General features: G+C 43.6%; 3 protein-coding genes across 3 annotated transcripts; 1 reads left to right on the top strand and 2 right to left on the bottom strand.

Annotated features, from left to right (window-relative positions):
* Positions 1–81: 81 nt before the first annotated feature.
* On the bottom strand, positions 82–12,548 carry LOC121198708 (fibroin heavy chain). Its single transcript, XM_041063006.1, has 25 exons — positions 12,435–12,548; positions 11,417–11,464; positions 11,132–11,158; positions 10,791–10,850; positions 10,653–10,685; positions 10,243–10,317; positions 10,032–10,115; positions 9,411–9,440; positions 9,060–9,104; positions 8,652–8,702; positions 6,938–7,623; positions 5,214–5,298; positions 5,074–5,121; positions 4,938–4,994; positions 4,087–4,140; positions 3,771–3,803; positions 3,572–3,607; positions 3,409–3,471; positions 3,045–3,089; positions 2,399–2,458; positions 1,847–1,921; positions 1,405–1,434; positions 1,058–1,096; positions 600–656; positions 82–409 (listed from the first exon to the last, which is right to left on the bottom strand). Exons 1-25 carry the CDS (start codon positions 12,499–12,501, stop codon positions 405–407), a joined length of 1,893 nt encoding a protein of 630 aa, XP_040918940.1. The 5' UTR covers positions 12,502–12,548; the 3' UTR covers positions 82–404.
* A 7,031-nt stretch (positions 12,549–19,579) lies between these two features.
* Positions 19,580–20,975, top strand: LOC121198929 (cytochrome c oxidase subunit 6A, mitochondrial). Its single transcript, XM_041063308.1, has 4 exons — positions 19,580–19,722; positions 20,121–20,190; positions 20,499–20,641; positions 20,733–20,975. Exons 2-4 carry the CDS (start codon positions 20,121–20,123, stop codon positions 20,820–20,822), a joined length of 303 nt encoding a protein of 100 aa, XP_040919242.1. The 5' UTR covers positions 19,580–19,722; the 3' UTR covers positions 20,823–20,975.
* A 571-nt stretch (positions 20,976–21,546) lies between these two features.
* armc5 (armadillo repeat containing 5) lies at positions 21,547–27,531 on the bottom strand. The gene is made up of 7 exons (XM_041063307.1): positions 26,613–27,531; positions 26,493–26,523; positions 26,291–26,401; positions 25,223–26,117; positions 24,333–25,123; positions 23,857–23,989; positions 21,547–23,666 (listed from the first exon to the last, which is right to left on the bottom strand). Exons 1-7 carry the CDS (start codon positions 27,003–27,005, stop codon positions 22,220–22,222), a joined length of 3,801 nt encoding a protein of 1,266 aa, XP_040919241.1. The 5' UTR covers positions 27,006–27,531; the 3' UTR covers positions 21,547–22,219.
* Between the last annotated feature and the right edge of the window lie 139 nt (positions 27,532–27,670).

Raw genomic sequence — 27,670 nt, forward strand, 5'->3', positions numbered from 1 at the left:
TGTACAGGTAAACATTATGAATAATGCTGTGACTCAGAGGCTTCAATTTCAGCATCACTTGACATATAATTTATTGGATTAAAACAGCAAATAATTCATTTCAACATTAATTTTTTAAAACACTTATCATCTGTTCCTGCTCACCACCATTTCTTCAGCACTGACAGAATAAAACAGGTGGGGCTCTGCAGGTTTTGGACCAACGAGACAAACAGACATGGTTAAAAAAAAATGTCCACTTACAGAAAAGGACAACAGGGTTAAGAAAAAAAATAAAACAAAAGACAAAACAGACAACACAACAGGACAAAATGGAGTGAAACACACAAAAAAGAGCTTTCAAAACACATTAAAGTGAACACGTTATGAAACCGATCCACTCGAAGAAGTTCACGTCATTTGAATTAGCCTGGTTAAAGCGGAGAGACAAAGAGGGCAGAGGGGAGGAACACAGAGGTACCATGTCAGTGACATGACGCAAAACTCTAACAACATTTGTGCAAGAACCTGCTTCATCCACTTGGTGGAATCTTACAGTAGTTTTGTGTTGTTTTAAATGGACCTTCATGCATCAGTCGTAAACCTTCCTTCATTCTCACCTTTGTATCCGTTTCCAAGGGCACCATTCACTCCACCATACTTGCCAGCCTGCTCTCCTGTGAAAAGATCAACACAAATCTATGTTGTAAAATGGGGGTTTGACTCTTATTTGAAGGCTCAGCCAACTCACTATGCAGACTCCAAACCCTTGAGCGGAAAATAATCCATTATGCATGCAGTTGTACTTTTTATGTGCAAAGCAATTGAAGTAAAAGTGCATGTTCAGAGCATGTAAACAGGAACAATTGTGAGTACAGAGCTCACTTTCCAAAAATAGCTTTGCTCCATTTGTTTTACGCAGGAAAACTGTTTGAAAGCATAGTGATATTTAGACACTTGCGAAGAAACTGAAATGAAACTGAAGTGACTGCGTAGGTACTAATATTGTGAAAGGTCACCAGAAACCGCAAAGCGAGTAAAAGCTGATGATGAATGAGTTTTTGGGGTTCTTATTTACCCAAGGCATCTTGAGTTGCTCCCAGAGGTGCACCATAGCCTTGTCAAACACATGGAAGAGACAATGCACTTCAAATACCAGGACAGATGACAAGTATACAAAATATATTTATCTGTTTATGTGGTGTCTTGCAGAAATGAACACAGCTAAAGTGGATTCTTCATAGCATTAAAATCTCTGTCATGCAGGACATACAGATACTAAGAGTACTCATCGCTGTCATCCCCATGCAACAACCTCAGTGAATTTTTAATGTTATGTACTGGTGTGACAAAAAGACACAGTTGGGGACCTGTGCATTGCGTGAAAGGATGTGTGTGTGTGTTTCTTTGGGCATGGAAATTCACCTGTTTGCGGAGCTCCATATGCACCAGCTCCTGAAACAACACAAAACATGTAGAGTCAGACAGACAGAGAAATACTGCACAGACAGACCACAAACACACGCAGCACAGCTTGATAGCACAACTTTATCTCAGTTCACAAGAAATTTATCTACTGCCTGTCTCCTAATGCAAAGATAGAGGTCATGTTCATGGGTAATTTGATAACAGCCTGAATTCATGACAATATTTAAAATCTGTGGTCAGAGTCGTCTGCTTCTTCTTCTTCTTCTTTGTGTCTTTGTGTTTTTAACCTTTCCCTTTGTAGCATTGCTATCTGTTTTCACAATTGTCTGTTTGACTGACGGCTTCAACGTCAGGGGGGTTAAATGAAAACATGAGAAGACAGTACTTTTTCCATCACACCTTTTCTCACACTTCACAGCTTACACATTGTCATTCTCACCATATTTGCTAGAGGTTTTGGCGCCTTCAGCATTGAGGCTGAGCGGCTGAGCAGCGTACGGGTACCCCCCTTCACCTACGGAAACAACAAGCACGTTAAATGTGAATAAATATGAGTATATAATTGTTCTGGTAGCTGTGCTGTCATGGTGAACTAACAGGATGGGTGAGGCGTAAAAAAAATGAGAATGTGTATTTTTCTAATTGGTTCTTGGATTTTGCTCCTTTAAATTGCTGAGGGCTTGAGGCTGGAGGTACTTGTTTTGGTGTGGATGTTGTGCAGAATTGTGAGGCCCTTAAAACTGTGACTGACTACACCAATAAACTGACTCTACATCATTTCAATCTTCAAATCTCATGTAAATGATGCACGCCAAAGCATCCTCATATATGAAAATAAGCAGAGGCAAAAAAAAACGGGGAAACCATTATTTTTGTGTGTCAGGGCGCTTTTAGATTAATCCGTACAAAAAACGAAGCTCGAAAATGACAATCGCCTGCAGGACCTCTGCTTTTTAACTGTAGAAATGTGACTGCGACTGTTGACTCCTACCTTCCAGTCCGGTGGGAATCACTGGAGCGTTACCATAAGGAACCTGAGCGGCTCCTCCTGCTGCAGAAAAAAAAAAAATCAGATGCTAAGACTGACTCATATCTCTTCTCACCCTTTCAACTGACCAGGGTGTCAGCCAGCCACTGGTTAGCTGTGTGACTCATGAATGGAAAAACCACTCTGACAGAAGTCTGACTAATAGTGTGACAGAAGGATGAAGTCGCGTCAGCGCCGCTCACCATATTTGCCACCAGTTGAATCTAGTCCTGCACCGAGTCCTCCTGACAAAGACAAGAGGGGCCTCAGTGACAAGCTTTCAGCATCATGGAAAATATATTCAGACAGAGCCCATGTTATTAGGTTATTTTCACTCCGGCTTGTCTGTTGGTTGGACACAACACTTTCTCAAAATGTTTGGCTGAAATGTGTTTTTACGCTGCATTTGTTTTCTAGTTGGAACTACTTTTTTAATAATCAGCCCAAAAGCTACAGAACCTGGGAAGGACACAGTTGTTTCTATATATTATTTTTGTCTACTATGCCTTAGTGGGGCATTCACGACCCTCTGTGCTTTCCAGTATTTCCGTGTGTTGGTTTATTTGTACCAGTGTCATGTCTGACACTGCTCCATCCTTAAATCTCTTACCATATGCTCCCTGGACCTGTCCAGCGTAGCCTCCTGCGCTGAGGGCTGAAAAAAATAAAGCATAAACAAAGAGGTCACACGCCATAGCTTCATCAACTGATTCACACATAACCTGTGAGAAACTGCTGTGAAAAGCCTCTACTGGAGCAGGAAATCAGAAAACCACCAGATAGAAGTGGTCAGCTTTTATAAATAAGAGACAATAGCTACACCCAGTGGATAAAAGACCACACTGGACATGGAGGAGGTGTTTCACCCCCTCACGGCCTCTTATTTCTTCAGCTGTAGCAGGTTAAGCATCTACGGGTTAATGCCATCACCTGTTACGTGGTTTCAGGTGGTTATGACGCCTCAAAACTGTTACCTTCTCTCTTCCCTGCTTTGTTCTCAGCACCATCATCAGCTAACTCTGCAGGGTAACCAAGCCCTGAAACATAACTCTAATTAGCACTGTCATTGTGTCTGTGATACTTTAAGTATACGAGTCCCCCCCTTTCCTCCATGTTTTTTTTTACGACAGCACTCACCAGCTCCGTAACCATCGCTGTAACCATTTCCATAACCTGTTGAGAGGAGGGGCTGCATGTTAAAATAACATTTACATTGAAGAGCTGAATTTCTACACTAATCTTTTCAATTCACTGCTGTCTCTGACATTTCTGATGACACCCAGCACCAAAAGGATGGGAAATGTTTGAGCGAGTGTTATGCACACATGGCCCATACCTGCAGACAAAGCTTTTGCACCAGCGTCTCCACCTACAGAGAGAAGAGAACAAAGAAACCCACTAAACATAAAGGATGAGCCTGTCTTGACTGACTATCATCGCTCCTGTCAGTGATGGCTTTGATGCAGATTCCCTCTGACACCAAAGAGAATTGAGAACGATCCTCTGTTGTTGCAGGCAGAAAATTCACATTTCAAAGTTATAGTTTTGGCTCTTTGGTTTAAATTGTTCTCTGTGCTTCCTTCTGTGACTTGCACAGTTTGACTGGTGGGGTGTGAACTTCTCAGCACATGTTCTGATGAGGGGCCTCTTACCGTAGCCATTGCCTGCTACAGCACCCAGGTATCCTGTTGCACCGTCACCATAGCCTGTGATGACACACATTCAAAGCACAGTGTATGGGACAAACACACTGTCACTGTTTCTGCATTTGTTTAACAAAGCACATCAATGTTTAGCCAGGAACAAACACAAAACAGGACATGACTACAAAGAATGGTCTCCTAACACTGACTTTCACTGCAAACAGTTTGCAAATGACTGAAACGGCTTGTGAGGAATCTTTGTAGTTGTTGTTGTTTTTGTTTTTTATTCTACTTTTTAAAAACAGAAAGGGAGGGAAAATACTGGAGCAGCCTCGTGTGTGACCTTTAAAGCAAGGTGAAGATGAACTTAGTCACTGCTTTTTTTTTTCCAAGTAAGTCTCACAAGCAAATGATTGGTTTACAAGGCAAAGTAGTAGTAACAGCTGGTGTCCTCATGTCTGATACATGATCTTCTGAGCGCCCTCGCCTCCAGTCACAATCTGAACATTAAAATCAGGCGGAGGAAAATCCGGATTTTCCTAAGCCTGTTTTTTCATACAAGCTTCTCTATTCGCACAGTGTCATGGGAGCTGTGGAGGAGGCCCTAGAGGATATAAACTTGATCGCTTTCTTGCCGAGAGTCAGAAAAGGAGATTAATGCCAATGTTCTGTCTGCACTGCTGGGCTACAACCAGTGGCCAGTTAGCTTAGCTTAGCACAAAGTATGGTAACAGGGGAAAAGGTGCATCAATCTCATCTAACTCTCGGCAAGAAAGCAAATATCAAGCGAGGACTGAATGAGAATAAGCTGGAGAAAGGATGTAACTCGAGACAGGTTAAAGAATTATCCTCAGCCTCACCTGTTGACTTCCCTGCGACACCTTGGGGATACCCACCCTGTCCGAGAGCAGCAGCAGCTACGATTTATTTCACAGAGAGTTAGGACACAGTCACAAAAAAAAGTAAAGAGTAATGAAGGAAGATCTATGTGCTTACCTCCGAGTTTGCCAGCTGCACCACCCAGGTATGCTCCCTGTCCCAAACCTGTGGACAGTGCAGGGGAAACCTTTACCACAGGTAGTGTAAATATACAGCATCAGAATCTCCATCTGCTGAAAAGGCCTGTTCACATTTACCTGCTCCATAGCCACCAGTGCCCAGGCTCGCTCCCAGGTAGTTTCCTGCTCCACCAAGATAACCTGTGGAGAGAGTCGGCACAAGCTCAGCAAAAAGCCTCGAGGCACATGATCTCCAGTGTTTTATAAAACTCTGCAGCCAGAATTCATAGAGAAATACACAGTACTGATCACATCGTGTGGCTTTTGGTTGAAGTTGCTGTAATACCAGCTATCACGATCAGGTTTAATTTAGAATCACTGTCAGTTCACATGGTTCAGTTTGGAAAATTGTGACATCCGCTCTAATTCAGTAGTTCCTGTTTCTGCTGTGGTTTCTGTAAACAAGTGTGAGAATAAAGAGACACAATAAAATGTAAACATTTCCGATAGGTCTCGATGGTTTTGAGCGCCCTCTCCACTGGGCAGTGATTTTCCTGGACTGAATCCTAAAAACAGCAGATGGTGGATCTTCGAAATAACAGAATGTGACAACCTGAAATGCACTCCATGAATCACAGGTAACCCAGACAGACACACAACGAGACACAGAGATATTGTTGGATGTGTTAGGTTTTGCCATCGCTTGCAGCAGAACAAGTGAAACAGCGTCTGGACGACTTCTTTGAAACACAAACTTCTTATTACACTCAACACACTCCAACAAACTTTGATCGTTTGCATTATTTCCGACTTTGTGGTAAACAGTGCACACTCATGCAGACACGCAGGGAACATGCAGCTGACAGTTCACTGTGATTCCCTCTCCATTCAGAGTTATATTACCTGGATCACAGCCCAGGCACCAGACAGCTGATCACTGCTGTAATTAAGGATCTGTCAGAAGCTTAAACCTCTCAGTGATTAATGCTTGATGATGCTGTGATTCTCCATGCAGGCAAACGTGAAACTACACAAGGACACAATTTTAAGCAGGGCTCTTCCAGGAGACAGTTGCCAGTACCACTGGTCACTCGAGCCGCTGGCCCACATGGAGGTCATTTTATTAAGGACAAGCACTCGTTTATCATTTCTATTGCAGCATTATTGTCAACCTCAGCTACACTAAGCACAACAGTAATTATTCGGTAAAAGTTATGTTCAGACTTCAGAAGAGTAATCTGAAAATAGATTTGCCCGGACTCTACTTTGCAAAGGCTACAAGGTCCCAAAAAAGATAAAATTACTAAATATATCTAAAGGCAAAAAATCAGTGGTGGGAAATTTTAAAGGCAAATACAATAATCTGTAGTTGCCCCGGTGGATAACTCGTGGAAATTAGAGGACATTAGAGGACAGACCTCAAAAATGAACCATGGAAAAAAAGATGAATATGACATAAAAAAGAAACTGAGTGAAAAAAGAGACAAAGCTTTGCTCTTACGTGTTGCCTGGTTATTCCTCCCAGGCTGCCTTGGGACACTGAAAGCTTTTGGCTCTTTGACATCATGCTCAGCCTGATAAAGGTGCTTTGCTTCCTGACCATCAGCAGTGAAGCCTTTAGCTTCCTGCCCCTCCACTGCACCTGCACGTGGGATTGCCGGTCCATAGCTCCCCCTTCCATGAACCTGAAGATTTAGAGACCCACGACTATGGTTTTCTACAGCAACAGTCCCACGGATACTAAGCCCATTTGTGTCTTTAGTCATGTGCCCAAGGTCTTTGACACCCTGCCTGTCTGCCACAGCAGATAGATGGTCTCTGGTTCCCTGACTCTTTGGAAGGGAGAAGGTATTGGCTCTGACATCTTGAGTTTGTGAAAGAGGCAGTGGATGGCTTTTCTGTCCTTGTGCTTGTGGAGTTGCATGCCCAAGATGTTTGCTGTCTTTACCGAGATGAGGCCGAGGCACTAAACTTTGAATCCTCTGTGTTTCTGATCCCAAAAGCTCATGGTGATTGATTTTCAATACATCTGACAAATCACTGGTGGATCCACAGTTTGGGACTCGCTGATTTTGTTGGATAAATGAATCATAGTCTCGAGCACTCTGTGCCTGAGAGGAAGCAGAACCCAGGCTTCTGATGTTGTCTGTTCTAAGAGGCAGCTGCTGTCTTACTCCTCCAGCTGCCAGTGTGGCTCCATGGCTTGTGCTGCTCTTTCTTTTCAAGACCTTAGGCTCACATCTTCCTCCTCCTTGGGCTTGTGAAACAGCCAGGCCAAGATTTTTACCCTGTTTATCAAAAGGTATTGTAGATCCGAGACTTGAGGACTTAACTATTGGATCGAGGCTTTTGACCTCGCCTCCTGCTTGTAATTCAGGTGCAGAAGGACCAAGAATACTGCCTCGTCCAAACGGCATTTGAGGCCCAAGAGTTGTGTCTCTTTTTCCGTGCAAAGAAGCAAGTGCTCTGCTCTTTTCTGTCTTCAGATCTTGAACAGCTTGGCCCAGACTGGCCAACAGAGGTCCACCCAAATCTGCTGCAGACACACCTGGCAGAGAAATATCATGCATTCATGACTTCTTCATGGCTCAGAGAAAACAGAGTTTCTTTGAGGGTCAACGGCACACTGTAGAGTCCAGTGGCATAAAAATGTACTGCTCTGTGCATGTTTGTTTCAAATCAAAGACGGCTTTGAAGTCAATGATGTGTGTATCAGAGCATTCAATGCAATATAACACATCATCCACAGAGTAATCAGTACGCAAAGGGAGGAAATTCAAGACCAAATGGAGACAAGACAAAATCCATTATGGCCTGAAACTGGCCCAGTTTAAAAAGTACAGAGTCATCACCACAAAGAGGAACTGAGACAACAACACACAACTGAAGCCACACGTAGTACATCTCATTGCATCAGCGCAATGACATCAACACACAAAACATGACATGACAACAAAATGCCGCCATCCCAAATTGTTGAAATGCCATAAAAGACGCCAGTGTTCGAGCAGCTGACTCAGACAGCATCAGTGTGTGATAAAAGACAGAGCGTAGTAAAACACTGATGGGGTTTGAAAGCAGAAACACTGTGAATCTACACTACACAGCAAAAGTTTTAAAAGTGAAAAACATTTGCCAAGAGATTGAAATAATTCCACTTTCACAGTTTCACTCAGCTCATGAAACTACGGACGTTTGCTTGCACAAACCAGTTACTATGAACCAGAGCTGTTACCAGAATAAAGTTTGAGATTTTTAAAATGTCATGGCTTAGAGTGACCTGACCCCTCCCCTCCAAACCCCCATCCTCCAAAACATAAATAAATAAAATATGTGTGTATAGTATGTCTTTGTGCCCAAATTAATGAAATAAATGTGCAAAGTTCTAGAAAAGGTTCATCTTAATCTTACATCACCGTCATTAGTGTGTACTGAGCCTACGTAACCTAATTAGCTCCATGAACAGTAAGAGAAATCTTCTGCTTCACAGAGGTTAATACACAAATACACACAGGACAAAGACAGACGCGGACTAACAAACGAAAACACCACAGACGGCTGTGGGGAAGGTTTTACCGGGTTTTTGTTCCTTAGCCTTCTGCCCAGTGGGATACCCAAGTCCAATTCCTAATGACAGCAGATAAGGCAAGTGTCACTGACTTCTCTCATCATACTAACTCACATAGACTCAGGTCGACACTGTGGCTGAACAGGCCTACAGTCTTTAACCTTTTTAAAAAGATGAGCATCTCTGCAATGGTGATAAAATAAAAGGCCTTCACTCAGTGGAACAGGACAAGTGGTTGTGTTAAAGAAAGAGCTTCGATGTGGTTTTGTGAGACTACCTTAGAATGTAACGAGAAACACTTTGATTATCACACTCTCATTTGTGCAACCCGTGTAAGACCGTATCCTCCGGCATACCCGTGTGAACTGAATGGAAGAAGTGAAGGGGGCTGAGGAAAGACATGATTCATCACTTACCTGGTCGAGCTCCAGGATAGCCAATGCCAGCTAAAGCCCCATATCCTGGCAAGAAAACAAAGAGCAAAGAGTTCAGAGGACGTGGAGAAAAAAAAAAAAGCTTTAAATCAGACAAGCACTCTGATTACATCACCCGTGCCCCGGGTTTTTCTGTTTTTCAAGGACACATAATTTATTTTCTGAGATTCAATCTGCCCCATATATCAGGTTCGCAGACAATGGCAAAGTGCCACTTAGCTGAGATTTATCAAACAAACAAGCAGCGGGCTCACAGAGCGCACTTCACTGTGTACACTCTCATTTGCAAAAACACTGGAAGGAAATCATGGAACAAACCGTATAACTACTTACCTGGCAGAGTACCAAGGCCAGCACCATAAACTGGAAAGTCAGAAAAATACACGGTTCATTTCTATTTACAAAGATTTGTGCAGCTGATAGCAACGGTTTGAGTAAGATTTGTCTTCATCCTTTTCTTCTTCTTCTCCCTCTAAACCATCACTCAGATCATCCACATAACATCACAACTGCTGGTAACTTTACTCTTTTGAGGGCTTCAGTGTAACGTCTATAACAAAAAAACACAGTAAATGCTTTCCTCTTATGGAAGAAATATAATAAGTGACACAAGTTTCAGTGGCTTAAAACCTGTCATAAGAAAAAACAACTCAGAACTTCTCAAAAATAGCAAATTTACATTATTAACATTATAATAAATGTTGATCTTTGGAAAATAAAAGTGTGTTCATGTGGGACCTCATTGCTTATTGTAGCCAAGGAAGATAAAAAGTTTTCAGAGCATTTGATATCACTACAATCACGACAGCTGACAGTTTAATTTTAAATAGCAGCAAGCCAGGATTTCACCTGTTCTTTATAAAGTTTACAGCGCATGTTGATCCATTATCAGTATCTAATATAAAATATCAGCTGGTAGATTCGATGACTTGTTTCTTCATATGTCAGTCTTACCACGTTTCCCTCCCTGGCCCAAGCCCAGTCCCAGTCCGTTTGTCAGTCCAGTACCCATACCCATTCCTGTGCCCAGACTGGCCCCTGCAGTCACAAGAAAGAAGCATCATTAACCACATGGAGCGTCTCCGTGATCCACAACATGAGTCAGAGGAATATATTAAAAAGCAAGTGGGCTGTGAGGGTTTTAAAAGTGGTTATACTGATGTACCATAGGCTCCCTGGGTTCCATATCCACCCTGCTTCAGGCCTGCTCTGCCTCCTAATCCAAGAGATCTGTAACCTCCTGGGAAAACAATACAAAGAGCACATTATTGTTGAACAAGCAAAATCTGCCGACACGTCTCATCATTCAGAACTTGGACAGGTTGATTCTCTGCTGCAGGACTGGACGGAGGAGCTCCAACCAGGAGTTTTTCAAAGGATGAGGTAAGAAAAAAAAAGATAAATCACATCATGGTCATTAAAGTAAAAAAAAAGTCCTACATATTTTCTATTTGTAATTTTGATTAAAAGTCCAGTTGGCAAACCAGAGATCTGTAAAACAGTTTTTGGCTGCTTCATATGTTTGTGTTTCTGCTCTGCTTCTGAGTACAGGTTGACAAATGCTGGACAACTTACCAACACCAAGCTGAGCCCCAGGATAACGTCCAACTGATATTTAAAAAAAAAGAAAAGACAAACATGACTCACCTGAAGTAAAAAATAATGAATATAATGATGCAGTGTGCAGAAAGTTAAAAGGAAAGCTGAACATACTTCCAGTCTTCATTGCTTTGCTGCCATATCGGCTCCCCAGTGCACCGAGGGCACCTGTAGCTGAGGAGAAGGAGAAAAGACAATCAGTTCAAGCTAAAGTACAAATATTAACAATGCAGATTTGGACATCTTGATTTATACGTCAGCCAGATGTGCATCCAAAAGTGATAACTAAACTCGTTCTCAGGATACATCTGGATTGTTAAATGTTACATCTCAAATAAATCATTGTTTAATTTCCACATTTTCCACAATTAATTCATGTGACTATTTCATTATTGTTTAGTTTATTTAATATTGAACACTTTGGAGTTTTAATGAACGCTAAGAATACCACTGACCTCCAGGTTTTACTCCAATGCCAACACCTGACAAACATGTAAAACACAAAGAGGACACACACACACAAGTAAATTTCACATTGAAGGAAAATGTTTTTTTCTCTTATTTGAGCGTAGAGAAGTTTCTGCTATCATGAAGCCTTGGTCTGTGGCTTTTGAATAGAAAAATACAATGAAAACAGAATCAAATACAATTTCTAATGTTCCATGCTAAACTAAAACAGACCTTTGCCTTAAGAACTCATTCAATCTTACGTTTTAAAACATTTAAAGCCTCTGACTTACCTCTGGCAGGCAGCACTCTCCCCCAGGAAACACTCTGAGGTTTAACTCCTGAAAATGGGGAACACATTAACACTGAACCATTAAAGTCTGAGGTAATTTGCTCTTTAAATGCATCAGCACAGACACAAATGACTGACTCTGGTAAAACTTTACTGTCAGGCCTTTAACATTACCTCTTTGTTATTCACAGTAAGGTAAGGCCTTTGATGGATGACTACATGAATGACTTCAAACTTGTGAGCATTACAAATGTCACTTGGATGTTTTTCGTGACTACTGCAACCTAATTGGGCAGCAGGAGGAGAGAGAGACAGAAATCCATTGACGTAAACAGAGGATGAGAAAAGTCAGAGCGACTGTGTGGAGCCTGTCAGTCTTTCTCACGACTGGTCGTCAAATTTTGCCTCGCTCTGCCACCTTCTCGCCGCATCTTTTGATTCAAAGAAATTAGATGACATGAACCGCAGCCACTTGGCAGGATCACTGATGCTGGAGCCCACGACCCGCATAGTCCAGTACTCTTCTCTCCCTCAGTCTCACAGACATGATATTTAACACGTGAGTGAGAGTGAGTCACTGAAGACCCCGATCCATCAGAGCTTTAAGCGTGTGAAATCCTACTTCTTCTATATGTTACAACCTATCATGATAACTACAGACATAACTCTATATACAGACATAAAGACCATATACAAATGCAAAATTAGTATCAGTAAAAATCAGTAATAATTATTTTTATTTCAACAACTATTCCATATTTGTGGCTAAATTTAATTTCCTGTGAAAACTGCAAGAATCAAATCAGATGAACCTGATGATTTCTAAGTGATTATACTTGACACTTGTACTAATCCCAGTAGAGGCATTAATCACATATGTTTCAACAACAGCACAGTAAAGCAAAACTCTGATCTCACATTTGACAAAAACTGAGTAGAAGAGTTGATAAAAACTGTGATTTGCTCCAGCGTACAACCAGAGCTCTGCCCTTATGTACGTAACCCCATATTTTTCTTACCGCCTTGCAGAGTTTGCTGAGCCAACCAGAGAACCAGCGAGGTCTGCAGCAGAGCTTGAACCAGCATGATGGAGGAGACCGAGCAGCACGGAGACCAACTGATGGACTGATACACAAACACACGGATGGGTTTTTAAGGCACAGCAGCCCCTCATGTCCTTTATATGATTTTCTCTCTGATACACTCCCACTGACCAGTCCTGCCCTCTGAACACACAGACATCGGTCTGATTGGGCAAAGCTAAAGGCCCATTCTGGTCCATTTCCATTAGCTGAGAATGCACAAACACATGGGAACTGAGATTCTGTATTTTCCCCTGTACCTTGAAGATTCACACCCTCTCTTAACCATCTCTGTGCTTGGCATGCAGCACACAGAAAATATGAGACATGTAAGAGACAGACTGCATTTCAGCTAAAGGTTTATCGTGTGGTGAAATGAAACGTGGCCTGTTCCAGAGGTTGACGTGAAAGACTGGAGAGAAAAATAAGGATTTGAAAAAGGACGCCATCCTGACCGCCTGAGGAAAAAAGCTTTTTCTTAGTGTCTCTGTGTTTTGGGCTTGTTTCTACAGAGGCACTTGCCTGGGTGCAGAAGTTGGCAGTTTGTCGCTGGGGTGCAGAGGATGCTGGTGTGTAGGTCCTGCACTGTGGGGAGTGTCATTTCAATGGTGCACCATTCTCTGCAGGGCCCTGTGGTCAAGCTGAGCAGTTCCCAGAAGGGTCCCATACTGGGAAGCTTTCCACTGCACCTCAGTAGAACATCTTCAAACACATAAAACATCTCCATAATCATACATTTGTCAGGCTGGAAAAGCATCAGGGACAGCAGCTCTCACACACACAGACACAATTACAAACACAAACGCACACACTCAGACATCAATTATCACTGAACAGCCTCACACACATACTCATAATGCAAATACACCGTCCTTTCCTAATAATAAAATGGTGCAAATTGAAAATGAATACAGAAAAATTAGGTTTTGACAGACGGATTGAACTCAAACAAAACTCACCTGTGTCAATAATCGTTCAACAACAGACCCGTTTTTGCTGGTTTTTGTTAACAGAATAAACATTACACCTCCTAAAAACAAGAAGGGAGAAATAATGAGCGCAAGCAAACAGAATCTGTTTAAGCAGCGTAAACATCCTGATGTAAAAAGTACTCTGGAAATTGCAGAGTAAATATTACTTCATTTTTGTGTTTGCGTGTGTTGGGGGGGAGGTGGATACCTGAGCCAGGTGCTGTACAATTTAGTGAAAAATATGCAACAATAAACGTTTAATGTGGAAACACACACACATACACACACACTGTAGTGTTGTAGAAATAGCCCTGGAGGCTGCCACCTCAGTTAAAACATAATTTTCAAGGAGTTTCCATAATTTCTGACAGAGGAGCATTGTAATCTCCCTTCAACAGTGTGTGAGCTGTCACTGGGCTCTTTAGAGCAACACAGTGTGTTACTACAGTCTGCTGAGACTGTGTACAAGAAGCACTGGCCCATGGTGGTATCAACACCGAGCTCCAGGGTCTTCATATCATATAGTGCGGGAGGTCTCTGGTTCAACAGCCATTTCTCATTGTAATGTTTAAGTTTATGTCTTGACCTCAGACACGGCAGCACTCAATGCAAACGTCTGACTGGAGAACCACATATGATGGTCGTGCTTTGAAAGAATCCAGCTGTTTTTTTATGCCACCTGAGGAAAACTGAAGTCACATGTGCAGACCACCGCGTCGTCTCCCCTGGTGGTACCGAGCATAAGACAATAACATAACCCACGTCTGACTCATGACTCCGTCGCCCATGGTTCACCTCTAAACATTTATCTGTCTGCATGTTTGAGAGCTCACTTATAAAAAAATTTAAAATAGAGAAAAAAAACAGGTCCATAAGGCGAGTGTCAATTTTTCAAGACGTAAAATTGAAAAGAAGAGCTGATGGCTGTCAGAGGTGGGACAGAGGTGGTGCAGACAGTGTCTGGCTCATTTACTTAGAGGACAGTGTGCGAGCAGGGAGAGCAGTGTCTGTGGAGACACATCTGGATGGCAGTTTCACTGTGGTCTGTCATATTAGAAACACTGCGTGCCCCAGTACATACATAGAAATTACATTCTGTGTGTGCTCGTGTGCTGTCCTTATGTGTCCTTTAAGGTCAAGGCTGGTTAGTGGTTATCTCTAAATTAGTGCTGGGCAACGATTAAAATTTTTAATCGCAATTAATCGCATAATTTTTCTGCCATTGGTCGCGATTAATCGCATTGTTATGGGAAAAATTCAATAATGAATTAAAATTAAAATTAAAATTTAAAGATGAATGTAATCAAATCTAATATAAAACCAAAGCTATTTGCCAGTGCCAGGGCATTGACGTTTTATCTAGTTTGTTATAGAAAAACGATTTTCTTTTTTTTTCTGAACAGGTACCAGAAGAAACATTTTTCTCTGATCAGGGAGAAGCATAAATAATCTACGTTCAGTAGCAAGTGTCCCTGTTAGAGTGAACTGAAGTGGTCAAACAAAAAAACTTACACTGCTGGGATTTACTGTCACTGTTTCTTTGGGTGGGTGATTTGTTGGCATCAACGGTGTGTGTTGCATTTTAGTGATATTACAGACTCGATGTACTCCGGTGATTAAAAAACAAAAAATCAACTTTGCAGTGGTTACAAACAACTTTGGTTCTATGAACTCCACCGTCTGGAAGAGATTTAAAATGAAATTAAGACTTTGGGCACCTGTCTCCATTTTATGGTCAGTTCTTTTCTGTTCCGGTTCACGGGAGCGCTGCAGCAGCCTTAGGCCCGCCTCGAACGCTCTCATTAGTTGAGACGCGTGATGACACCCATCCCAAGCCAATACTGATCAGCATCCCACCTCACCTGTGGCCCATTGTTTGTCTGTGTGTGTATTCAGAGCAAGTGAGCAACGGACGTTCATAAACAGAATAATAATAATAATAATAATAATAAAAACTGCGTTAATGCGCGATAAAATAATTGTCGACGTTAATTAATTAATGCGTCAACGCGATAATAACGCGTTAACTTGCCCAGTCCTACTCTAAATAAAAGAATGTACATTACACGGAATTGAAAATGAACTGAAAAAATAGCTCTAATCTTGTATTTCCTGGCAGTTTTTTTTCTCTCAGCCTGGGGACTGGAACAGAAGTGTATATTGGAGGTTTTATGCTCTCCCTCATCCAACTTGTTAGACACTGTGGGCCACCTCCAGGGGGCTAATGTTAGTGTTCAGGTCCATGTAGCGTATCCAAATTGGGGGAAGAAACACAAAGACCTACAGAGCGATCGTGCTGGAACAAAACTTCATGCAGGTGTTTCAGCCGAACCTGCGCCTGGCTGAGCAGGTTAGGTCAGAGAGTAGCGAGAGCTGAAATCTGCTTACAATAAATCAGTCTCCCAGGCAATACAGCACATTTCATTTTGAAAGACATCACCAAATACCACATTTACTCACCTCATGGCCAGAAAACAAAACTTAACTCTGACCTTTTGGTCAAAAGGAGCCAAAAAAAAAAATGTCAGAATAAAGAGAAAGTAGAAGGAGAGAGTGAAGCAAACCAGCTGCTCCACCAAACTGACATTACTCCAAATGTGAGGTGTGAAAAACGTCCTGTCAAGGCTCATTTTAGTGATATAAAGCATCTTTCTCCAAAGGTCGGGGACAGAGACAACAGTTCGGCCTATTTAAAGATGAAGCTGGTGTCTTATTACCTTTTGATATGATAATTGTCCATGAAAATAAAATAAGATGTGCTTTGATCAGAAGACATGAGAGTTTAATGGCATAATAAGTTACATCTGGCTGTATACTATTCAGAGCACTGAAAAAAAACTCAGCCTCATCCTTTAATGCTGACACCAGAGAAACAATCACACCACGCCCCAGTTTATGGAAGTATTATAACTTCTCAGTGTTACTTAAGCAGTAAGTAAACATCCACGCTGCAGATAATAGGCACTGAACCCTCGTCCTACCCTCTCTGAATGCACAGGACCAGATGATGTGATGGACAGTGTATGGAAGTTTCCAGTGTAGAGTAATGTTGGCCCTCACATCACTGCAAATCCCCTGCTGTCTCAGTCCAACTGGGATAATATTGATGGTGGATTCTGACTCCTCACAGTTTGCTCAAGTGTCTGAAGCCATACGGCCGTGGTCCCAGACACACTCAGGCCTTCAGAGGAGTCATTGCACTGTTACACAAGCTTTTACACCAACGTCAGATTAGGTCATATTAGGCTCAGTTGCTCTGTGTTATTCTGTATAGAGCAGCAACGTTAGATGCTGACAGCAGCTGTGAGTCAGATGAGTTAGAATTAAAATAAAATAAGTGCATGAGCCTGAGAGGGAAACCAGCCTTTCACATCATGGAGGCTGGAGTGTGCCACCACTTTTATTCTGTTACCAGCAGCTGGTTTCAGTTCAACATTGTGCTGCCACTAAAAACCACCACTCTGCCCTACAAAGGCAAAACAGTCACTATATATTTGGTCAAAACTGAGCTGTAACCTGTATCTGATCATCTGCGTCCTGCTTCACACACACGTCATCTCTTTTCACCTGTATGGCCCAGCTTTAAATCCACTGCTTGACAGCAAAAGAAAATCTGAGTCCTCCTCCACTTTCACATCTGGGCCACAAACCGAACCTGGCTATATTGTTGTCACTGTGAATTTTCTCTGTGAATACTTTTATGTAAAGAAGTGTCTAGACAGAGTGCACACATTGTCCATCCCACAGTAATGTTTCTGTACTTTTCAACAAGTTTTACAAAACCGTAAAAAAAAGACTGGTATCGCAGTGTCCTTCTCCTGACTGAAACCATGTTTCACGTCCTGAAAGTCTCTGCAACATTAGCACCAGAAGAATGGCTGCCATGACGTCTCTGTCCAAAAACAGTATAAATTCAATAAAGCACTTAGATGTGAGCTACTCTGAAGTGAACGCAGGACTGTGGTCGGTGCCCAGAAAAACGGGAACCACACAGATTTACAAGGGGAAAGACAGGACAGACTGTTACAGCTGGCACAGGCTGCTTTCACCCCTGTCCAACATCACACACACTTACTGCATTGCACACAGTCCACAGTTGTCTTTCTCTTGGCATCGAGGGTTATAGACAGCGTTGCGTGGGCGTTAGGGGGATGTTGTGGAGGGTAAACCCATCTGAGCTCAGTTTACACACGTTTTTTTATTTGCAAAACAGTTCACCCACATATTAGGATGATTTAGATCCCTTATTCTATTCTCTGAACTCAAAATATGTATAAGTGGTGACAAACTGACTATTAAGAGGACAAAGTCAAGAAAAGCAAACCGTAATACTTTTGGAAAACACAAAATGTATATTTACTTTATGATTATCCACCTTGTTATTTACACATCAGTATATGTGTCAGTCCTGTGTACTTTGCTGTGTTGAGTCTACAGTGTTTCCTCCACCTGTTGTGTGTGTGTGTGTGTGTGTTTTTTAAACTCCACACCCACTGATGGAAGTGCTGCTCTTCATCAGGCTCAGGTAGAAAACCTGTTGAATCAGTTCATTCTGAGTGTGGCTGCTCAGCATCCTGCCTCCTGTTGGATAGCAAACATCGTACCAGTGTAACCAGTTCAGTAAGACAGATCCATTATATTCCAGTCAAAACACTGCAAGACATACACACACAGCACAAACATACATTCCTGCAGATGTGAAAATCTCCTGAAATGGTTGAATGGACTGAAGTTTTGGCCTCAGCAGCTCCAGCCGCACACCTGCAGCATGTGCATATGGTAGCTCCACATGTGTACACGTACACGTCTGTGCACTGAGCCCTCAAACTAAGATGGTGTTTAACATCTGCCCACAATAACACAAGTGCTAGACATTCAGACTGGCTGCTTGCATGACTGGCTGACATCACTGCTGGCTCTGGCTGCTGTTTGCACTGCAGCCTGAATCTGCCCAGACAGAGACGACAAAGGCGTCACTAACAGTGTGAAAATCTCCAAACACTCAAGATGCTGCCGCTTGTGAAGATCTTCTATACAGTAATTGTGTGAAAGTAGCATTAAAATCTACTTCTGCCAAAACATAAATGCAGAAAATTACAGTTTCTGACCTTTTAAAGCTGTAAAATGCATTTTGCTCTTTTGAATTTAAGACTGCAAAAAAAAAAATTAGGTTCTGTGGCTCTATGATGGTGAACAAGCCAAAATCAAAATGTATGACACAGCTTTATTTTAAAGGTGAAAAAGGGTCACTTCAGCAGTCCAAACTAATTAACTGCCAAGTGGCAGAAGCCCCACTGCAGAAGTGAGCTTGTAAAAGTCAAATTACCACAGGACAGGAGCCTTTAAAGGGTTCACTCACAGCAACACTACTCCATCTGGTGGATGGTTCGTATTCAAATAAAATGACTTTCTTCTTTGTTTTAACAAGAAGTATTTAACTATTTTATTTGTTTTTTTTTTTCACAAAAACTTCCAGATCATGAAATGTCACAATACTTGATTAATATGATTGATGTCGTATCTTACAGACATGCTTGCAAGCTTTTCCTGTTCCCTGTTCAGTTAAGTTTGTAAGTTGTTACGAAAAAAAACTGTCTTATGCTGTTACATGTGACATTCAAAGCCTTAAGGAAGCCAAGAGGCCTGTAACGTAACTTATATTTATAATTTACTACGTTATAGTAAGTTATCAGGTTTCTCAGTCCCACAGGAATTGCCTTACCAGTTTGGGCCTCAGTGGCTAAAATAGTTCACTTCAGGGTCTCAGTGTTAATCTAAAGGACGACGCACAGACACGTGTGAGTGATGAATTCGAAAATGCAAAAAAAACTGAAATCGTTTTGCATCTGTGACCCACAGCTGAGCGACAGGTGCTTTCAGTGATCGACTGACCCTCACTGCTGCTCTCCAACCGAGACTACCACACTGCTGATGGCAGAAACGTGAAAGGCCCTCTCCATTAGTGTGGGCCATCAGTGAGGATTAATCAGCCCTCTGTCCTTCCTGTGTATTGAGCCAAAGCCACCCCCACCCCCACCCCCCATCCTCCTCCTCGTCACACATCAACCCGCCTTTGCACTTGCCCAAATATAAACTACATTTCTTGGCACCAGGACAGATTGAAATGGGGAGGAGTCTGACACACTGAGTTCAGCTCAGGACACACTGAAGGACAAACAAGCAAAGAAAGGAGGATTCGGCAGAAAAAATAAGAGGATAATAAAACGTACTGAATATTGCCTGCGTGAGGAACAGTAAGTTTTCACCTGATCTTCTTGTATTTTAAGTAGAGCAGAGTCACCACCATGCATGATACTCAGCAACAGAAGTGGGCCTGGCCTGGCCTGAACTCTGAATGTTTTCTAGATAGTGAGACTTGGCTTACAGAGTTTCTCTTCAGCTGGCATTTTGTTATTTTAGACTTGATCTGTTGTTTTTGGCTCAGTATAAACCTTATGAAGGCTCCTTTCACATGAAAATACATATTAGCACAAACTTGGGTCACTATACTTCTTTTTTGTTGTGCATGACATTAAAGTGTTAATGTCACAATCTTATCACATTCAGCATGTTAGCATGTGTCTTCAGGTGTGATATTCATAACTGTGGCTAAGTTTGTCGAATTTTCCTTCTTCCTCCTCGACCTCTGCAGATGTCTGTGTCTCCAGCTGCTCTGGCTGCTCGCAAGGTGTTGGCTGCTGCGTCAAGCCATGAGGGAAAAGGTAAGTGTTTTACACCAAATACGACCAAAAAATGCTTCAAAGCCTCCAGATTCTGAGCTCCTGCGTGAAACAGCTCCACCGAGTCACGTACAGTCTCAGTCTTATTGTTGAAATGTCTGCAGAGCTGGCAGCCGGCCCATCACCTTCATGCTCTTTGGAAAATAACGAGAACGTGTGTGTTTTGTTATTGATATGGGCTCAGCGGAGAGACAGTTGCTGTAATTTATTTTTGCATTGTTCCAGCAGATATTACCAGGCTCTATTCAGCGCCTCAGCCATGTAGTTTTCGCTGGTTGTGTTTTCCACAGCAAAGACCTGGAAGATCCTGACCTTCATTCTGGCCATACCGGGTGTTAGTGTCTGCTGGCTCAACGCTCACATGAAGGGCCAGGCACATCCGCACGTACAGCCAGAATTTGTGCCATATTCTCACTTGCGTATGCGCACCAAGGTGAGCCTCAACTCACCTGCACGTGTAATGACGTGGGTACATTTCCCCACTTGTGTTGGCTTTACTAATGCCTTGACTTATCTCCCTCCAGAAATTTCCCTGGGGCGATGGAAACCACTCTCTGTTCCACAACCCTCACACCAATGCCCTGCCCGGTGGCTACGAGGAAACCGATCACTGAGGGGATCGGTCACATTTCTCAGCTGCGTCCTGCGGCATGCTTGAAAAAACTTCAGTCTGCAGTGTACTTGGCTTAATTATACAGACACAGGGGCCAAGCAGTACCGCCATCAAGTGGTGCACCCAGACAGGAATAAAATCACTTTGTGCTGTATGATAATGAGTCTGTTTTTCTTTAATTCAGAGCATTGCTCAATTTAATCAGCATGTGTTTCTGAGACAAGGCTGGTTTTACATCTCATTATCTGAGCCATGTTCAGCTATTTCAAGTCTCACAGCAGAATATCCTGGAGCTTTATTTTGAAACTACCACTAGGGGGATGGCAAAGTCAAAATTATTCAGGTGCTGCACATGAAGGCTTTAAAGCGTTAGGCTGCTATATTTTTCTTATTGCCAACAAAAGACCAAAACTAAAAGTTCTGTTTGAGTATTGTGAGCCTGACAAAGCTAATTCCTCTGGGCCACAGAGCTCTATCACTGTCCACACACTATCAAACACATGTGCCACATGACTGCACTTCGTGATATGATCTTTTATTACAGTAAACATAGGCACTGCAGTCTATTTGGAGTCGGTCCCACACGCACCCAACCTGCTGATGGAAATGCTCACTAGAGCAGAAATGTGCATTAATCATATGTGTGTGTGTGTGTGTGTGTGTGTGTGTGTGTGTGTGTGTGTGTGTGTGTGTGTGTGTGTGTGTGACTAATTTTTAAAGATTACTTCTTCAAATTGAATCCACAGTTTTGAGGCAAACCAACCAACAGCTGTTTCACTCTTTGCTGTGTGACCCACTGACCTTCACCGAAGCCACACGGTCAGGTGGCTGTGGCCATTCTACACACGCACACACCAACAGAAGAAACTGAAAGCAAAGTCATGTTCCAACAATATATTCAGTAGCATAAATTTATATGGTGCAGGTGAAACCTTTACACTGTATATCTGCTATTCCATATTATCTCCATGTACAAAATAAACAACTGGTTCCTTGACCAACCCTGATAATTCCAGTACTTCCAGCTAAGTGACATTTATCAAATGAATTCTAGACTTTTTCCCAAAATAAAAAAATAAAGTTAAAAAAAAAAAAAAAAAAAAAAAAATCAGAATACAAATGTCATTAGAAGCTAATCCAACAACAGTAAATTATAACAAAATGCCATGCTGGGCTACAGTTTATATCAATTTACATTTAATGTATGCTTCCAAATTATGAAAATAAATCTGCTCTGTTAGTGCTGATGAAATTTATACAGCATGTCTTGTTTTATGAAATGAAAACAATGGCAACTTTTCTAGAGGCTTACATCAAGCCCCCCCCCCCCCGAGTCGACTCCCACTTTATCTGTGCCCTCTGCCACCGATCGCTCCACCCAGTGCGACCCTCCTAAACTCAACTCAACGCTACCGTGACCAGATTCAGTATGTCCTGTTTCAGAGTCTCTGCACAGTGGGCCTCTCTGGCAAGTCTGCGAAGGCAATCCCCAGCAAGGGAGGAGGACGAGAAGGGCCGAGGACAGTCCTGGCAGCCCAGCAGCAGAGACAGGCAGGCCCGACCCAGTGCTGGGTAGCTGTACCGTTGGGAAAACCAGTATACCTGAGGGAGGAGAGCGGTCAGAGCCCCACCTCCTCCGCCAGCTTTTGAGGAAGAAAAGGAGTCCTGAGCTGCTGATTTCAGAGGCTGGGCTGAACCTTTAACCACGTTCTTTGGCCTCAACTTTTCTGGACAGAATGATTTGTCCACAACTGACGCACAACTTGATTTGGAAACTGAAGTGTCACTTTTAATTGTCCTCTGGTCCAAAGAGATTATTTTTTTGTGTATTTGCTGTCGGGAACTGTTTGGTTTCTTCGTCTGCCCTGGTAAATTTTCTGTTTGCATCTCGAAACCTGTCAGCTCTAACTCAGATGTTCGATCAGCGAGGTTCTCCTCGGCCGACTCGAGGCATTCTCGGTCCATTCTAGATGCAGCCTTCTCAGCGTTGTCCTCTGTAGGAGGCGATGCAGCCTTGGTGGAGTAGGACAGAAGAAGAGACACACAGACATCCTCCAACTCTCTCTGCAGATCAGTCACCAAAAACAGAGATGCTCCAATCATCGTCTCACCTAAAGGTGTTTTCTGGAAAGCCAAGCCTTCTGATGAATGCTCCTCTTTCTCACTACAGGAGACACTCAGTCCTTCAAGGACTAATGAGTTCAAAATCTGACACTGTCCTCCCCTCTCTCCTTCATCCCCTTCCCTTGTTGTCCCTGTGTCCTTGGTGAGGCGACACCCATGCAGGTAATGCAGCACCGGTAGTAACATACCCACGCTAACATCTTTGATCTGGATAGCTTCTTCTGCACGACCTTGAGCTTCACCAAATCCACCTCTCAGCAGAGCCCTGAAGTATTCAGAACTCACCACGTCTGTCCCCTCCACCCCAGCAACAGCCTCCCTGTTGGCTGGGACCTGAGTCCCATCGTCCAGCAGTAAGAGGAGGTCAAAGTTCGAGAGGCTATAAGGACATATGTCAGCTAGCCGAGGCTTTTTTAAGGGAGGGGGTGAATCTCTGCCAGTTTTACCGACTGACTGTGTCACAACTGGATTTACGTGTTTTTTGTTAAGCTGAGCTTTAATGCTGCCTGTCAGGGTAGACAGGCATCCAATCAGGAGAGAGAAGTACAGTGAGTGGACCTGAGAGGTCAGGCCTGAATGTGATGAATTAAACAGGTCAGAAAGCAGCCTTCCACATTCAGCAGCGCTGTCTTCATCCACATCATCACTGCAATCAAGTGGCTGCAGAGCTAAGAGCAGCCCACCGCTGTCCAGAAGAAGTTTCTTCAACAGGGACTTGTTGCTGTTGAAGAAAAAGGTTTGTAATGTTCAAATATGACCACAAATATATTCACTCAATAATTTAAAAAAAACAACTGAAGGTTTTATCAGGATGTGAAGTTGAAGTTTTACTGGGATAATTGATTTCTCATAGAAACTGAACAACACAACATTTTTAATTCCGGCAAATGTAAACTGAAAAAAAAACTGACCTGCTGATCAGTGGCAGAGACAGGGCACAGTTCTTCTTGTCTGACTCAGAGCCTGAGAGCATCACATGTGCAAGAACCCCAGAGCCAAATCCAGACTCACACTGGACACGCAGATTATTGAGAAGCGCAACACCTACACAGACAGTGAGCATACAGTTAGCATACAGTTAGCATACAGTTAGAAACATCTCCACTATCAGTTAGATTCAGTGAGTGACGGCAGGTCGATGACTCAGTCTGCCACAGCTGTCCTCCTGTTGCCTTATGTGAAAATGATGACCATGAGTTCCACACAGTAATATATAACAAAGGAGATGTAAAAGAGAGAACTGGAAGTGCATCAGTGCTCGGTAACAGTTCCCTGAGATAATAATAGAGGCAAAACACAACAGAAAGTTGTACTTTAACAGTTTTATAGGTCAAAAAACGCCTCTTAGCTGCTGTAAAGTTATTCTAAAAGAATGTTATCATCTTACCGAGTTGTTTGACTTTGGCCTTCACTCGGTTCGTCTGCCTCTCCTCTCCATCAAACCCTCCCTCTCGCTGGCAGAGATGGTGGCGAATCAACGCCACCGAGCCTGTTCGGACCAGCGCCTGCAAACAGTTTGGGTTGCAGCTCAGTCGGCACAGCATACGGAAGCACCTGCTGCTGGGGTCCTGGTGCTGGGTGAGGTAGTAGAGCAAGCCTGACGTGACGCCTGGGCTGACCAGAGCGGCACTTGGGTCGGTGGCGTGGGAGAAGCGCGACAGCAGGAGCAGGATGGGAGACTCTGGCGTCCAGGGTTCAGGGTGGTAAGGGTGGTGGTAAGCCATCGGGCGGGGCACAGAGGGAGGAGTGTCAAGAGTGACCTTAGTCAAAGATGCTGCTGAATGAGCCCGCTGCCTCCTTCTGTGGGGGGATGAGAACTTTGACGGAGACATGGGCGACTGGGCTGTTTTAGTGGGAGAGGAGATGGGCTGATTTTGGGGTGTGAGGGCACTGGAGTGCTGAGGACTAGAGGGAGACGGATCAGTGAATTTCCATGGGGACGACAGTTGGGGCTGTGCTGAAGAGGACGGAGGGGAAGGCTGAGCTGATTTTTTATAAGCAGAAGAGGGAGAAGGGTAGGATGAAGAAGAAGAAGAGCTTTTCAGAGAAATGGAATCTGGGTATGGGGATGAGTTTTGAGGGGATGGGATCTGAAGACTCCCCCATTCCCCATCAACACCAGAGGAATCCAGCAGGTCCCCCTCAGAAGAGATCAGTCCCTCAGACACCAACCAGGACCTGGGGAGAAAGAGGGAGAGAACACTAAAGATGTAGATGAACAACAGAAAAATAAAATCATTCATAGGAAAAATACACTGTGAACTTCATTTTACATACCTGAGACTCTGAAAGCTAGATGAACATAGACCTTGCTCCCGACCAGCTTCTTCCTTCCTGTAGCCTTCAGGAGGGGGGAAGTCAAAAGAATCAAAACATGATGAGGGCAGGAGCTCAGTGGGAGACATGCTCGATGTGATGCTCACATCCATCTTCTCGGCAGACTGTTCCTCTCCTCTGGTGAGCTTGACTAGTCGTGCAACAAGCAGAGGGACCAGCCCCAGCTCCTGCAACTGCTCCATGGCAGATTCATCGAAAACAAAGTCTACACAGGCCAGAATGGCAAGCCGTGAAAGTGGATGATTCTGATGGGCAGACAAAAAGCCAGTTATCACCTCCAGTCCACCACTCTCCTTCACCTTGGCCCGGTTGACCGCCTCCTTGCAGCACAAGCACAGTGCCTTAAAGAAGACTCCAGACTTCAGCAGATCCCTTCTGACTTCCTCTGTGAACTTCTGAATGACCCCCAGTGACCCCACCAAAGGGCGCAGGCAGCCTTGGGAGCACATGTTGGCCAGAGTTTTCAGTGCTAGCTCTTCAAAGGGTTTACCAGACTCCCCTGACGCCATGACACCGAGTTGAGCGAGGACCCCGGAACGGGACACCTCCCTGGCACATTCAATGCCACAGCCCCGGGTCAGCTCGTGTAGGGTCCTGAGCGCCGCCCGCCTAAGCCCCAGGGGATATTCTGGAGCAATGAGAGGGGCGAGGGCAGATAAGGTCCCTTGGGTGAGCAATGACAGGCGGTTAGAGGGAGTGTCCGAGAGGTAGAGGAGGGCCCGAGCAGCTGACTGAGCGCACTCCAGTTTGGGACAGGGGTCTTTGGGTGAAGCAGCAGTGGGGGAGGACGGGGCAGAGGAAAGAGACACACAGAGCAGGAGAAGAGGAACACCACCTGTATGAAGAAAAGAGGATGGTTTATAATATGAGGACTTGATTATGATTAATCAGTATTATAACAATCGCAACTGTTCCGCTGTTACTGCAAAACCAGAATTATCACTCGAGAGAATACTGACCTGTCCACTAAAAACGATGCAGTGAGAGACAGTGACATTTCAGACTTACCAGCAGAGTGGATGAGTGCAGAGCTCTCTGGGTCCATGGCCAAGTTTCCCAAAGCCCGGGCCGCTCGGTTCTGGACGGTCTCCAGGGCCACATTTTTCTTCAGGATCCCCACTGAGACAGTCAAGAAATGTTTAAGGTTAGATGCCATGAGGTGTTTATTTATTTATTTATTTCTGTGATAAGAATGTAGAATATCACTTACCCACAATATTTATTCCATCAAGCTTACGAACCTAAAGTGTAAAACAATTCAGATATGAGTCATTTTAATGACTGATTTAATCAAATCAGCTATCAGTACCTTCTTATTTCTCTATTTCACCTCTATACGTGTCTCCATCTCAGTGCAGCAGTTGGCCAGGATGCTCAGAGCCAGGTCCAGCGTTTTCCTGGAGCACTCGGGGTGTTTAAGCAGGTCCAGCAGGGGCCGGAGACCACCTTGAGTTCTGAATCTGGCAATGCCAGCCTTGTCACCTTTGATGTGCTGTGTGCGGATCGCAACCAGAGCTCGCCACTGAGAGACTCTGGACCTCTTGTCCATTTCTCTGCCACCGCCTGCGTCTGCCTTTCCATGCCCGTTATTTTCAGTCCCTGATCCAGGTTTGGAGAGGTGAGCCAAGCACCAGGTCAGAGAACACTCTGGTGAGGATGAGTGCCCCTCTCTGGAGGGTGCTCGAGATTGTTTCCCGTCACTTTGGACAGGTGTTGCAGCCATGATCTCTCTGAATGTCAGACAACGGATTCACTTATCTTAAGTTTCCTCCTCTCAGATTTGATAGATAATACACACACTGTGGAGCATCACTGGACGCTTCCAGTGAAATACTGCAAAATCAGATAACATGTCCTTCCACTTTAAACTCTCACAGACCTAATTGCGGAGCTGGTAAAAACTGTGCTCTTGTTGAGTCCATTCATTTTTTCCCCCCAAAGTTTCCGCAAAAAGCACATTCTGGTGTGGTCAGAAACTACACATACCAGCATTAGAAAACTTAAGTTGTACCACCTGACGCCGCAGTCGCTGACGGGAGATGGAGTTCCAGCAGCTTCGGTCCACTCCCTAAAAAACAGGCCTACATCGTGAGAAGGCCGAACAAGCGTTATTCTGCGTGATGGACGTGTATTTTCTCAATGTAACATATTTTTACACATCAACTGACGAATTAAAGCTCTATTTGATCAATGTTCTGTTACCACTGGCCGAATAATTTTTGTGAAACAAAATGCAATCGCCTCTGTTAGCCGCTAACGCCATCTTTAGCCAAACAACAACACCGGGGCGGTCGAACGAGGGAGCAGGGAGTGAAGAGGTGGGTGTGTTAGATACACGACGGGATTTGTAGTTCAATTTTCGCTGTCCGTAGGTTGTCGCGGTGTATT

This window comes from Toxotes jaculatrix, chromosome 18 (assembly GCF_017976425.1).
Source record: "Toxotes jaculatrix isolate fToxJac2 chromosome 18, fToxJac2.pri, whole genome shotgun sequence".
Taxonomy (NCBI): domain Eukaryota; kingdom Metazoa; phylum Chordata; class Actinopteri; family Toxotidae; genus Toxotes; species Toxotes jaculatrix.

What these genes read in the sequence shown, in the direction of transcription:
- LOC121198708 (XM_041063006.1), bottom strand. Translation starts at nt 12,501, where the DNA reads ATGCTGGTTCAAGCTCTGCTGCAGACCTCGCTGGTTCTCTGGTTGGCT. An exon ending in TCAGCAAACTCTGCAAGGCG is followed by an intron (nt 11,465 to 12,434) that starts GTAAGAAAAATA and finishes CCCCATTTTCAG; the next exon opens with GAGTTAAACCTCAGAGTGTT. An exon ending in CTATCCTGGAGCTCGACCAG is followed by an intron (nt 8,703 to 9,059) that starts GTAAGTGATGAA and finishes TGCTGTCATTAG; the next exon opens with GAATTGGACTTGGGTATCCC.
- LOC121198929 (XM_041063308.1), top strand. Translation starts at nt 20,121, where the DNA reads ATGTCTGTGTCTCCAGCTGCTCTGGCTGCTCGCAAGGTGTTGGCTGCT. An exon ending in GTCAAGCCATGAGGGAAAAG is followed by an intron (nt 20,191 to 20,498) that starts GTAAGTGTTTTA and finishes TGTTTTCCACAG; the next exon opens with CAAAGACCTGGAAGATCCTG. An exon ending in ACTTGCGTATGCGCACCAAG is followed by an intron (nt 20,642 to 20,732) that starts GTGAGCCTCAAC and finishes ATCTCCCTCCAG; the next exon opens with AAATTTCCCTGGGGCGATGG.
- armc5 (XM_041063307.1), bottom strand. Translation starts at nt 27,005, where the DNA reads ATGGCTGCAACACCTGTCCAAAGTGACGGGAAACAATCTCGAGCACCC. An exon ending in AGATGGAGACACGTATAGAG is followed by an intron (nt 26,524 to 26,612) that starts GTGAAATAGAGA and finishes TTTACACTTTAG; the next exon opens with GTTCGTAAGCTTGATGGAAT. An exon ending in TCTCTGCCACTGATCAGCAG is followed by an intron (nt 23,667 to 23,856) that starts GTCAGTTTTTTT and finishes TTTCTTCAACAG; the next exon opens with CAACAAGTCCCTGTTGAAGA.